This window comes from Narcine bancroftii, chromosome 11 (assembly GCF_036971445.1).
Source record: "Narcine bancroftii isolate sNarBan1 chromosome 11, sNarBan1.hap1, whole genome shotgun sequence".
Classification (NCBI taxonomy): Eukaryota; Metazoa; Chordata; class Chondrichthyes; order Torpediniformes; family Narcinidae; genus Narcine; species Narcine bancroftii.
The window spans coordinates 62215117-62227578 of NC_091479.1; the positions used below are offsets into that span (position 1 = coordinate 62215117).

Consider the following 12462-nt stretch of genomic DNA (forward strand, 5'->3'; position numbering starts at 1 on the left):
GTGTTTTGTAATTGTTCATTGCTTGCAAAGTCACACTGTTCTAAAAATCTACTAGATTCTTGCAACAAAATCAACATTCCCCGCCAACTGGATATGAAACAGATTACATTGAAGGGAAAAAAGATGATATTCTCTGGCCAAACCGGTAGGCTACAAGGTTCAGTTTCACTCTAGCGATCTGTGAAATATTGAGGCTGACCCTCCTCTGAGGAGGTCCGACAGTGGCACTTTCTGATTCTCTGGACGAAAACCCGTAGCGACTACTTTGGACAGAAGTCATCCTGAGGACACGAGGAGCAAAAACCAGCCACTCATCACCCCAACGAAAAACACTGTAAAGTATCATCATGACACGAGTCGAAGATGTCATGATTCCAATGTTATAACAGATCTGGAGTAAGGCACTTTGGGATGGTAAATAAATTCAAGTTATTGCTTCTACAAGTAGAGATTTCTAAATGCAGGATACAACATTTGAGAATATGCTTCAAACCTCTGCAATGGAACAGAGAACTACAGATCACTGCAACTCAAGGCCTTTGGCCCATCTAGTCTGTGCCAAACTATTATTCTGCCTAGTTCCATTGGCCTGCACCAGACCATAGCCCTCCATATCCTTCCCCATCCATGTAGCTATCCAAATTATTCTCAAATACCAAAATCGAACCCATATTCATCACTTCAGCTGGCAGCTCATTCCCCACTCCCACCGCATGAAGAAATTACCTCCAATGATCCCTTTAAATATTTCTCCTTTCACCCTTAACACGCATCCTCCAGTCCTTGTCTCATTTATCCTCAGTGGAAAAGGCCTGTTTGCTCCATCGATACACCTCAAATTTGTGTATCTTCATCAAATCTCCCCTCATTCTCTGATGCTGCAAGGAATAAAATCCCAACCTGTTTGTCCTTTTCCTGTAATTCAGTTCCTCAAGTTCTTCAACATCCTTGTAAATCTTCTCTGCACTCTTTCAAACATTGATTTTGTTTTTTTACAGGTGGATGACCAAAACTGCACACATTACTTCAAATTCGGCCTCACCAATGTCTTGTACAACTTCACCATCACATCCCAACTTCACTTCTCCGTAAAACCATTGATATCTGGCACATGAGGGAATTGGTAGATGCTAGATAAGTGAATTTACTAGTTGCTTGAGATTAAACGTTGCATAATTGGCAAAGTAACCACTAGGGGGCACCAATTTTAAGCTTTTGTATATTTTACCCATTTTTTTAAATTCCTGTTGCTTGAGGCTGCTGGTTGCTTGAATTCTGGATAATGGGGATTTTTTTTAAACTATACTTTGATTTATGAAGGCAGGTTATATCAGTCTAAGTTATTATCAGGATAATATTAGATCTTTTTTTTTCTCTGCCAATGACTTTATTTCATTTGTGAACCTTGAATTAACTTTTTGACTTTATTTCCTTTGCTTGACTAAGGTGATAATTTAAATGACCAAACTCTGCTTTAAGCAACTTCCTCAATGACCCCACCCCACATGGAGTCTTCACCAGATTTATCCACAGCTGAATGACTCCTATTCCACCACAGCTTCAAAGAGGTGTTTGGATGGACTTCTTCTGCATCTTTATTCACATGGCCTCACCCTGAGATCCAGCATTTCCCAATTCAGTGGCCAATCTTCTTTCAAATTTGTGCACCGCTGTTATTAAAGGTTACCACTCCTTGACTGACGTAACTGGAGAAATAGTGTAACTAATGAATGACATGAGTACAGTGCTTTATGGAAGCAAATTTAACGTTGCTCTTCTGGAAAAGAGTTGGGGAGAAAATAGGGAACTACAGACCAGAATCTGACACGTCACAGTGAAAATATTGGAATTCAAAATTAACACTGCGGTAACAGAACACTTCAAAATTGATAAGATGATTATACATTTTTTTTTATGAAGGGAAATCCAGGTTGGATGAATCTCATAGAATAATTTTAGAATATAGCATATTCTAGAATTTTAGAATATAGCATATATAGAATATAGAATATAGTCCACAAGGGAAACATCTGGATTTTCTATAATAAAATCTTTCTTCTATAAATTGCCAGCAGGGGTACCATGTTAGCATATTAGACAGAAATATATATTAGCAAACAGATCTTTATCAGGTTGTCACTGAAAGATGTCATCAGGATTAAAGGGGAGAGAAGAATGTATCCAAATTTTCTGACCATCCAGGACTAGATGAGAAAGAAAGCTAAACGAAGGACAAGTAATCTGCAGAATAACAGACATGAAAACAGGCAATCATTCACCATGTGGAAAGATTAGAAAAACTGAATCTTTCCATCCTGATGAAGAACAAGTGCAATACACAAATGTGTTCAAGAAATTCATTAGGTCACAAATATCCATAGGAAACCAACGTTTCGGGCCTGAGCTCTTCATCAGGAATCTGGAAAGACAGGTAGATGCCTGAATAAGAAGGTGGGGTGAGGGAGAAAGGGGGAAGGAGGAGAGGATAAGGAGCACAGTTATCTGGTAAGTGGTCATAGGTGGATAGCGGTGGGAGGGAAAAAGAAATAAAAGATTGAGAAAGAGGGCAGAGGGCTGAAAAGGGTAGGGGGAGTTGGAAGAAAGAAGATAGAGGGGTGGGGAGAGAGACTTGGAGGAATAGGTTAACAAAAAGTGGGGGACATTAATGCCACCTAGTTGGAGAGTGTTGAGATGGAAGAAGATGTGTTATTCCTCCAATTTATGCGTGGCCGTGGACAGAAAAGTGGAACAAGTAAGTAGTTGGCTCTGGGGAAATTCGACTTCCTGTACACATAATTTAGAAAGCTCGTGTGCAGGTGAGGCAAAATCAGGAGGAGATCCAAGCACATGTGGGAACGTCTCGTCACAATTGGACTTGATGAGACATCTGCAGATTTGGCCATATCCAAGAAAGGATGCTATTGCCTCAGATGCTGGAGTAAGTCGACTGATTCCTAATGATTGCAGAGGTCATTTCAAAACAACAGAAAAGATACAGGGAGGAATTTACAGCAGAGGTGCTGAGAGGCTATTTCCCCTGGCATAGACTTTGGAAATTGGGTGCACAGTCTCGGAATAAGTGATCACTCAATTCAGTGTGTGTGCATTGAGAAGAATTTTTGTCAGATGGTTTGGTATTTTTGGAGTTTTACATCCCAAAGAATTGTGGATTCTTGGTCAATGAGAGTATAAAATATTGAGACCAATGGAATCCATCATTACTCAGCAGTTCCTCTGCAGATGGTAATGTGTAGTAGTGCAGTCCTGCCCATCTCCCACCCACCACCCACTCCTGGATCTATATCGTTGCTGCTTCTGGGAAACCATTTATGATATCACTGCAAGTTGGCACATCACCGGGGAAGGCCTGTGAACTCACCCAGCAACATGAAGTCTTACCGAGTACATTGACAAACGCATTTGCCAACAGATATCCATGCTCATTCGAGGCGTTGCACTGGTAAACAGCACTGGACGACACCTGCACCTTGGTGAAGCTGATGGTATCATCCATCATTTTTCTGCTGATGTCATTGGGGGCATCTGTCAATCACAAAGAAGTCAGGATCTGCCAACAAGGATTTCACAGCCAAAATTCATTTAAGCAGTGCAGCCATATGGAATATTATTTGTCTTCACACTCACTTTCAATGGGAAAACCATTGACCAGCCACTGGATGGCAGGCTTGGGATTGCCATTAGCTCTGCAGATTAGTCTCCCATCTTCCCCCGGAGCCAGGACCAGGTTCTTTGGCTCACTGATCCAGTACGGGGCAGCTGCTCAAAACCAACAGAGAATCAAAAGCTTTGATCTTGTGGACAGTCTGTCACTTGTTCCTCAGCAGAGCTAGCAGTGCCGGCCCTAACCAGGTTTAATCAAACACTAGGACAGACTGGTGTGATCCTGTTCTCAAATTCCCATGTTCCTTTTCTTCGTAGGGATGGGAGAGGCAGAGGAAGGACGGGAAAAAAAGGCAGTCTGATGGACCTGCACCAATGGAGAAGGAACTCAATGTCCTTCAGACAGTGAAAATTGAAAAGGTGCTTTATTTAAATTTAATTTTTAACAATACCCGAAGGAATCTCGCACAGGGAAAATATCCAAACTCCTTACAGACAGTGACTAATTCATACACGGGTCGCTTGCGCTGTAATTGCATTGCATAAATCGCCACACTAACTGTGATGCCCTTATCCCAGTGGAACAGTCCAGCAGGAAGACTTTATCTGACAAATATGTTCCATTTCTAAATAAAATCTTTCCTCAACCCTGAACCCCAAAGTTCATGGACCTTTGAGGGGAACGAGTGAAGTGACCCTCAGGTGAAAAATGTGATTCTTGCTCATTTTATGCTCGTCAGCTTCCTAAAAAGATAATCATCAGGCCCACTTAAATAGGGAGAACTTAGTCTAATTTACCTGCAAACTCTGCTGCTCAATTCAATTGAATGGAAACACAGAGGATAAAGAAGCAATATTACAAAATCACAACCAGAGCCGTGGTTGTGATGACAAGTTACCTGTGTGATAAATTATTTAGAGCTGGTTTGGGATGATTGTTAGAGCAGGTTGCACACAAACATTTTAAAACAGAATTTTTACAGGACTTTTGCAGAGGGCTATTTTGCAAAAGCTAACAAAGTAGCAGCATACTGCAGCAGCTTTGTCTGAAAAACAGTTTGCTGTCTGGAAGAGCATGTGATCTTTGCAGGCAGAGGCAGTATAAATTTGCTCTCAGAGAGGGAGGGAGTGAGAGATAGAAAATTCGGTTCCAGAGGGACAAGCTGGCAAACTTTGGAAGACTGTCTGGTCAAAGGAGAAGACTGGCTGTCTGAAAAGAACTCTGTGGTGACTTAAAAGAAAAAGGTTATTGTCTGGAGAACCCTGAAGGGGGCAAGTTTCCTCAGCAAAACTGATTATAAAGGAATCAGGTGCAGATGTCCTGGAACCCTCCTGAGTGGTAACCATTTGCCTGTTAAGCACCAAAGCCTGATGAACTTTATTAATGCTTACTTCTGTGCACAGTACAAGAATTGCCTGCAACCACTAAGATTGGACTGTGAAACAAAGAACTTTTCTACACTTATAAACACATTATATACACGTGCATTTCGAATTAGAGGGTAGTTAAGTAAGTTGATAGAGATAAGTTAAAATTTGATTCTGTTTTCATGTTCAAAGATAATCCTGGACAATCCTCCACAAAATGTTACGGAGTCCAGAGGACCCCAAAACCCAGCAGCAATAGATATGCACCACGACAAAAGTTTACTTAAACAAAAGTTGCTTTTAATTATCTTTGCAAATGAAAACAGAATCAAAGTTTAACTTATTATTATCAACTTACTTAACATCCCTATAATTCTAAGCTTATGTGTGTGTAATGTGTATACCCTGTATAAGTGTAGAAAAGTTCTTTGGTTCACAGTCCAATTTTACTGGTTGTAGGCAATTGTTCTGTGCACAGAAGTTAGCATTAATAAATGGGATAAATGAGAGAGAGAGAGAGAGAGAGAGAGAGAGAGAGAGCTTTTGTTCCAGGACATCCGCACCTGATTCCTTTTTAATCAGTCTTGATGACGAATCTTGTCCCCTTCAGGGTTCTCCAGATGGTCCTCTTTCTTTCAGGTCACCACAGAGTTCCTTTCACACAGCCAGTCTTCTCCTTTGACCAGGCAGTCTTCCAAAGTTTGCCAGCTTGTCCCTCTGGAACCGAAGTTTTTCTCTCTCTTTCTTTCTCTCTCTCTCTCTCTCTCTTTCTCTCTTTCTCTCTTTCTTTCTCTCTCTCTCTCTCTCTCTCTCTCTCTGTCTCTGAGAGCAAAGCTGTTCTACTGCCTGCAAAGATCACATGCTCTTCCAGACAAGCTGCTGCCATATGTTACTATTTTGTTGGCTTTTGCAAAATAGCCCTCTGCAAAAATTGTTTTTTAAATGTTTGTGTGCAACCTGCTCTAACAATCATCCCAAACCACCTCTAAATATTGTCACACCTGTGCTGACTGAATTCAAAGATATCAAGATAAATGTATTGTCCTTTAATTCAGGCAGCGAAGAGCCCCATGTCTTTGATTCTCAGAGGGAAAAATCACACCCTACTTACAGCTCAGTTATAATCCCAACCTCTTCACCAAGATCAATTGCCAATGAAACCCAAGTCTGCATTTTTTGGCTGGAGTCATTATCCATACCAGAATATTGTTGCCCTGAAGTACAAACAGGTTTGTGCTCTAATCAATACAAATGAACTGATTGTTTGCAACAATGTCACATGCCACCAGTTATCAGTTTAATGGTCTCTGGAACTTTTCACACTGCAGCTAAATCCCTTTTTCTCTTGGCCCAGGGTAAAGTACAAACTCTTCTGTCACAAAGGAACTTATCTCTGCCAAACCTTTGACTGTCACCGTGATGACATGTGAACTGGTTCCCAAATAATTCTTTGCCGTGCACCGGTATTTCCCCGCATCTGCCTCCGATACGTGAATAATTTTCAGGGTCTTCTTAAAATTGATCTCAAATGTTCTGTGAATGGGCAATTCTCCTCCTTCTTTAGTCCAATGGATCTCTGGCGTTGGCCTGGAATGGAATAGATAATCCTACGATAAAGAATCTTTTGTAAAGACGTGCTCACAGCAAAAAAAACCTCCTACCTATCCCAGAAGAATGACTTTCCCATGGGTACTTCACTGGACTGTAAATGGAAGTATCCGCTCACCTATGTGAACTTCATGCAGAAAGATGTTCCATCTCTCAGGTGAGATTTTAATCAGATTAATATTCAGCCTTTGGAATAGACATGAAGGATAGTTGAACATTATTTGAAGAGCAGGAGAGCTCATCATAATGCTCTGACCCTAATCTATTCTGTCGCAATCACGGAAGGAATTGCGTCCCTGGTAATTTCTTCATTGCCATATCAAGTATGGCATCAGCCACGTTAATTGTTCTGTATCAGGATTTTAGTTCTTTTGCTGTGACTTTCACTCTGTCTTCTGTCCTCCACCAAAAGGAACAGTTTCTCTCTTACTCTTCTTTCCAGACCCTTTATGGATTGAAATATCCCTATTAAACTCTTCACAGACCTATAGATCCTCTCGGACTGCTGTACTCTCTATTAATAATGCCCGCCTCCATTCTCCTGTGAAGTTGATAAGGAATAGGAGCAACAGTAGGCCATTTGTTAAGAGTGCTCCACCATTCAGTAGGTTCCTGGCTGTGCACTGAGCTCCACTCACCCCCCCAACCCCCACCATTACCATAAGCCTAATTCCCCAATTATTCAAAACATAACCCATCTGTGTCTTAAACACAGTTAATGAGGCAGTCTCTACTGCTTTATTGGATTGAGTTCTGCAGATTCAATTCAGTTCTGCAGTTTCTCCAGAAATATTAGGAATTTGTCTTTTCCCCCCACACGTTACCAACATTTTTTTTGTTGCCATCTTCTGCTTTCCTTTGATGCTCCCTTTGTCCTTTCCACCCCTCCCTACACTCTCTGCAATTAAAACAAACTGTGGTGCATGCAGGTTCTTCCACCTGAAATCTTGACTCTGTGCTTCTTTCCACAGATGCCACCTGGCCTGCTGGGTGTTCTGACCTGATGCGCTCACTCTCGGCTGCTTTGGAAACTTCCCTTCAGTGACTTTGGTCCACACTGGTTTCAAATGTCCGCCATCTGGTTACTGGCGAATTTATCCAATCTTTCTCTCATGTTTGCATTTTCACTTCAGGGCCGGAGAAGAAAATTACAGAATTGCTTCTCATGTGTCTTTGAACCACAAAACTGCCTCCCCATAAAAATCTCTGACCATGTTCACAAATTCAAAGCTTGGAACCAATGGAACACCAGAACTGCAGATGCTGGAACATTGAGTGAACAAGGAGAAGCTGCAGTGAATCAGCAGATCAAACAGCATCAATTGAGAGAAACTAGTCAGTCAATATCTCAGGTCAGAACACTTCTCTGATCTGATCTCTCCGTGGATGCTACCTGACCCATTGAGTTCTCCCAACCTCTCTTGGATCACTAAAAGAATGGCACTTCCTGTTTTTGAACTTTGACATTTGGTGCCATTGTTCCTTTGAAATTTCCATCTAAATTCTTGGTTGTAGCACAGCTAAGAGAGTGGCTGGAGGGATAGTGGGGCCAGCAAGTGGGCACTGATGCCTCCCACCTCCCAGGTTCGATCATGACTTTAGGTGCGGTCTGTGTGGAGTTTGCACATCTTCCTGGTGGCTGTGTAGGTTTCCTTCCATGTCCTAGAGAAAAGGGTTGACAGGTTAACTGCCCACTATCGATAACCCTATGTGTGGGCAGATGGGAGGAAAAATCAAATGACTTAATGAGCATGCAAGATGAAATGGGTAAAGGATTGAGATGGCACCAGGGGCGCCCGGAGGCTCAATTGGCCAAATGGCCTCTTCGATGTCAGGTGAGAATGGGAGGTGATGCATGAAGGAGGGGTTCAGATCTTGGGCATCTGCGATCAGTGGGACCTGCACAGTTGGGAAAGTTAAACCTCATCAATGACAGGACAATGATCACAGGGGGAATTGTTGTTACGGAGTCCAGGGGACCCCAGAAACCATAGATATGCACCACAACACAGGGGTACTTAAACAAAAGTAGTTTTTAAATTGTATTTGAACATGAAAACATAATTAAACTTTAACTTATTACTTAGCCTACTTACTTAACCTACCTAACCCACTAATACTAAGCACAGATGTGTGTAATGTATATTTAAGATTAGAAAAGTTCTTTGGATCACAGTCCAATCTCACTGGTTGCAGGCAATTCTTGGATTGTGCACAGAAATTAGAATTAAGAAAGTTCACCAGTCTTTGGTGCTTAACAGGCAAATGGTTACCACTCAGGAAGGTTCTTGCTGGTTTTCAGAGAGAGAGATTCCTTTTGTTCCAGGACATCCACACCTGATTTCTTTCTAATCATTCTTGCTGACGAAACTTGCCCCCTTCAGGGTTCTCCAGATGATCCTCTTTCTTTCGGGTCACCTTTCAGACCGCCAGTCTTCTCCTTTGACCAGACAGCCTTCCAAAGGTTTTCCAGCTTTGTCCTTCTGGAATTGATTTTGGTGTCTCTCCTCTCTGTTTCACTCCCTCCCTCTCTGAGAGCACAACTGTTCTGAGCCTGCTCTCCCAGGCCAGCTGGATTCTGCAAGTTTATTGCTCTTACTGCAAAAAGCACTCTCCAAAAATCCTGCAAAAATTCTGTGGTTTGAAATGTGTGTATGCAAGCTGCTCTAGCAATGCCTCCCAAACCACGTCAAAATACTCTGTCACAGGTGTGGGGGTAGTGGGGAGATTTTCATGGATTTAGTGGGGAATGGACACAGGGGAATAACAATGAATAGGAGAAAATAGGTGCAAGAAAGATCGCAAGAGAAATAGCATCAGAACAAAAATTGCAGAACTTCAGGCAGAACCAGATGAAGAGAGAAGGCATGAAGTTGACAGATAGACATGCAATGCAAACGTGTAGGTGCAAGGTGTCCATCATGCATGTCTGGTGATCTGACGGTAGAAATCAGAGAAAGAAAGCATGCAACAAATTTTATGTTATTAACACATGAGAATCAGGCTGATTTCAGACAGGCTAGAGGGGAAGTGATACAGGAAATGTAACTGAGTGAATCATTCCAAAATATTGATATATATTTATTTTAAATGATATCTTAATGGACATACAGAAGGTGGTTATTGTATGTGAGTGTATAAGGTGCATTGTGGTCTGGAAAAATACTGTTTTGTCTAATTTGTACAGTTAAATGATAATCAACCTGAACTTGAAAAACTAAAAAAGGTTGGCATCAAACATTAAAGCCAATCCAAAAGTATACCCGAGGCCACGCGAACAGGTTGCGGGTTGTCCAAGGAAAGGTGGGGGCACGGCTGAGGTATTTTTTTAGACAAACAGAATGGTTACAGGCCATTCTGGCCCCACGAGTCCGAGCCACTGAATTTACACCCCATTAACCTACAAACCACCACACCCCCCTCCCCCCGTATGGTTTTTTTGAATGGTGGGAGGAAACCGGAGCCCCCGAGAAAACCCCATGCAGACACGGGGAGAACGTGAAAACTTCTTACAGACAGCGCGGGATTTGAACCCCTGGTGCTGTAAACGCTGATCCCTACGCCAACCGTGTCACCCATTAAATTGAATAAATTAAACATTAAATAAGTAATTAATCTCCATCATGGAAGAAGGTGTTGTTGGAGTGTCTGCAAAGACGTAATTCAGTCTCCGGATGGGCGAAGCATTTATTATGTGTATGTGTAAGAAAAGCGAGGCACACTTCACATGGATGAATTACCAGGGATAGGGGCAGGAGCGCAACTTCTGCTCACACACTCCATAATGACTTGGACTCTGGTGCAGAGGATGATTTCTAAATCTGCAGGACGAGTCAAAAGTTGGCGACACTACAAAGTGCAAATCAATAGGCTCCAAGGTGATACAGGCAGATGGGGAGAATAGGGGGCAAAGCGCCAGATAAAATTTAATGCTGAGAAACGTGGAGTGCTATAATTTGGAAAGAAGGGTCAATATATACTGCCTGACAGGTTCTAAAAGGGGTGCATGTGTGATTGATCATTGATAGTGGCAGGGCAAATTGAGAAAGTGGTTTAAAAATCCACCAGGTTGGAATGTGGAGGCTCAGGGTTTAAGAGGAAAAAAATCATGTTGACCATTAAACCCACAATCGGAGCAATTCTGTTGAGGGTTTCCAGCACAGTTCAAGTTTATTATCATCTGACTGTGCACCTATAACCAGACAAAATAGTGTTCTTGTTTACCTTTGGGCGGTAATAGGACAACACTATTACAGCACCAGTGATCAGAGTTTGAATCTCGCGCTGTCTATCAGGAGTTTGTACGTTCTACCCATGTCTGCGTGGGCTTCCTCCAGGGGCTTCGGTTTCCATCCAAATTTCAGAATGTACCGGGGTTGTAGATCAGTTGGGTATAATTGGGCAGCAAGGATTTGTGGGCCAAAAGGGCCTTTTACCATGCTGTTTGTCTAAAATGTAAACATTTATATTTCCAGCATCTGCAGTTTTTTTTCATGGTTTAAGTGCTTATTTGACTAAAGCTTTCAACATATTTAAAGGAACAGATGACGTACATCACTTCAGCAAAGAACTCCTGCCGATGGACCCATTGTTAGTGTTAAATCTGAGACTGCTGAATTCTGATCACCCACGTGGTTAAGAAAAAGGTGGTCTCTGAAGTTAGGCCAGAGGTGATCAAACTGAGCACGTTCAATGAACAAAACAACCTATTCCTGCGACCCTGTCCAAGGTCCTGATTCACCCTTGCAAGGCCGTCTGACTTCCTTCAGCACTTTTGTGTTTTACAGCTCTGCGTCAGATATGTTGATCCTTAAAATCTCCTCCAATTAACTGTGTGCTGGAACTAATTTTAAGAAACCTTTTATAGTTGGGGCACCATGGCTGCTTGGAATTTAAAAGGCAATTAATAATCTCGCTAGAATTAGTGATACTGGTCATGACCTACCAGATTGTCTTAAAACCCATCAGGTTTAATCATATTGTTTGTCCTTCTTCACTGGTCTAGTGCATATGCAGCTCCTAAACTACAATAAAAAAGCTAACTTTAAAATATTCTCCCAAAAGGGATATCGTGAGTCTTTCTGTCCAGGAGCTATTTGGAGCAAGGTTCACAACAACCCCAACAAAATGAATGATTCAAAAAACTGTTTCACGATTGATAATTACTTCTGAGGTTTTTGCATGGTAGGATACACAATGTCCAATTAGTTCATTAGCATCATCAACTTGCTTGAAGTAATGTTCATTGCGGAATCCCCATTCTTCTTCAACATAGGATGCTCTACACCTATCCAAGACCGCCAGTCAGATTTGGTTCAGTATCTCCTCTGAATGAGGCAATGTCCGGAAAGCAAACATATCAGGTAACTTACAGGCCTTCAGCGATACACTCCAAGTACAGGATTTGTCCTCTCAGCACAGTCTTCCTGCTGCTTGTACCTTTGGGGGTGAGGATGTTGGGCCTTCGCTCACCCGCAGGGCTGTCTGTGGAAGCATAAACCGTGAACAAGACAATAGAACCAAGCTAGCGCTGAGTGCTGTGAGGCAGAAATCAAAGGTGGACCCAAGCAACATGACATAGAAACAGCTTTGAAAAGCACTGTGGTATTAGTATTGATCAGATGAGGTTAAACAGCAATAATGAGACATGTTTGGGGTCACCAATCCTTCAGGTTTATTTTAGAGCCTTCAAGAGCTGAAAATTAATCTCCAAGGAACAGGGATGAAAATTAATCCATGGTTGTTGTGCAGGAGAGGTGGGAACATCACTATCTTTATGACAATGAAGAGACCTGGGACTCTTTCATCGAAAGTCGAGACTCATCCAAATGGGACAGTAGTCTTTCCGAAAAAGAGGAAAGTGAT

The 12462-nt window shown here is 42.0% G+C and overlaps 1 protein-coding gene across 3 annotated transcripts in view; it reads right to left on the reverse strand.

The window, feature by feature from the left end:
• nrcama (neuronal cell adhesion molecule a) overlaps positions 1 to 12462 on the reverse strand; it is a 255963-nt gene that overhangs the window by 101149 nt on the left and 142352 nt on the right. For all 3 annotated transcript variants that reach the window (XM_069903115.1, XM_069903117.1, XM_069903116.1), the window contains exons 8-11: positions 11970 to 12081; positions 6392 to 6576; positions 3646 to 3777; positions 3400 to 3543 (exon numbers count right to left, since the gene is read on the reverse strand). In XM_069903115.1, the coding sequence (XP_069759216.1) occupies positions 3400 to 3543; positions 3646 to 3777; positions 6392 to 6576; positions 11970 to 12081 (573 nt within the window). The remainder of the gene's footprint in view (positions 1 to 3399; positions 3544 to 3645; positions 3778 to 6391; positions 6577 to 11969; positions 12082 to 12462) is intronic.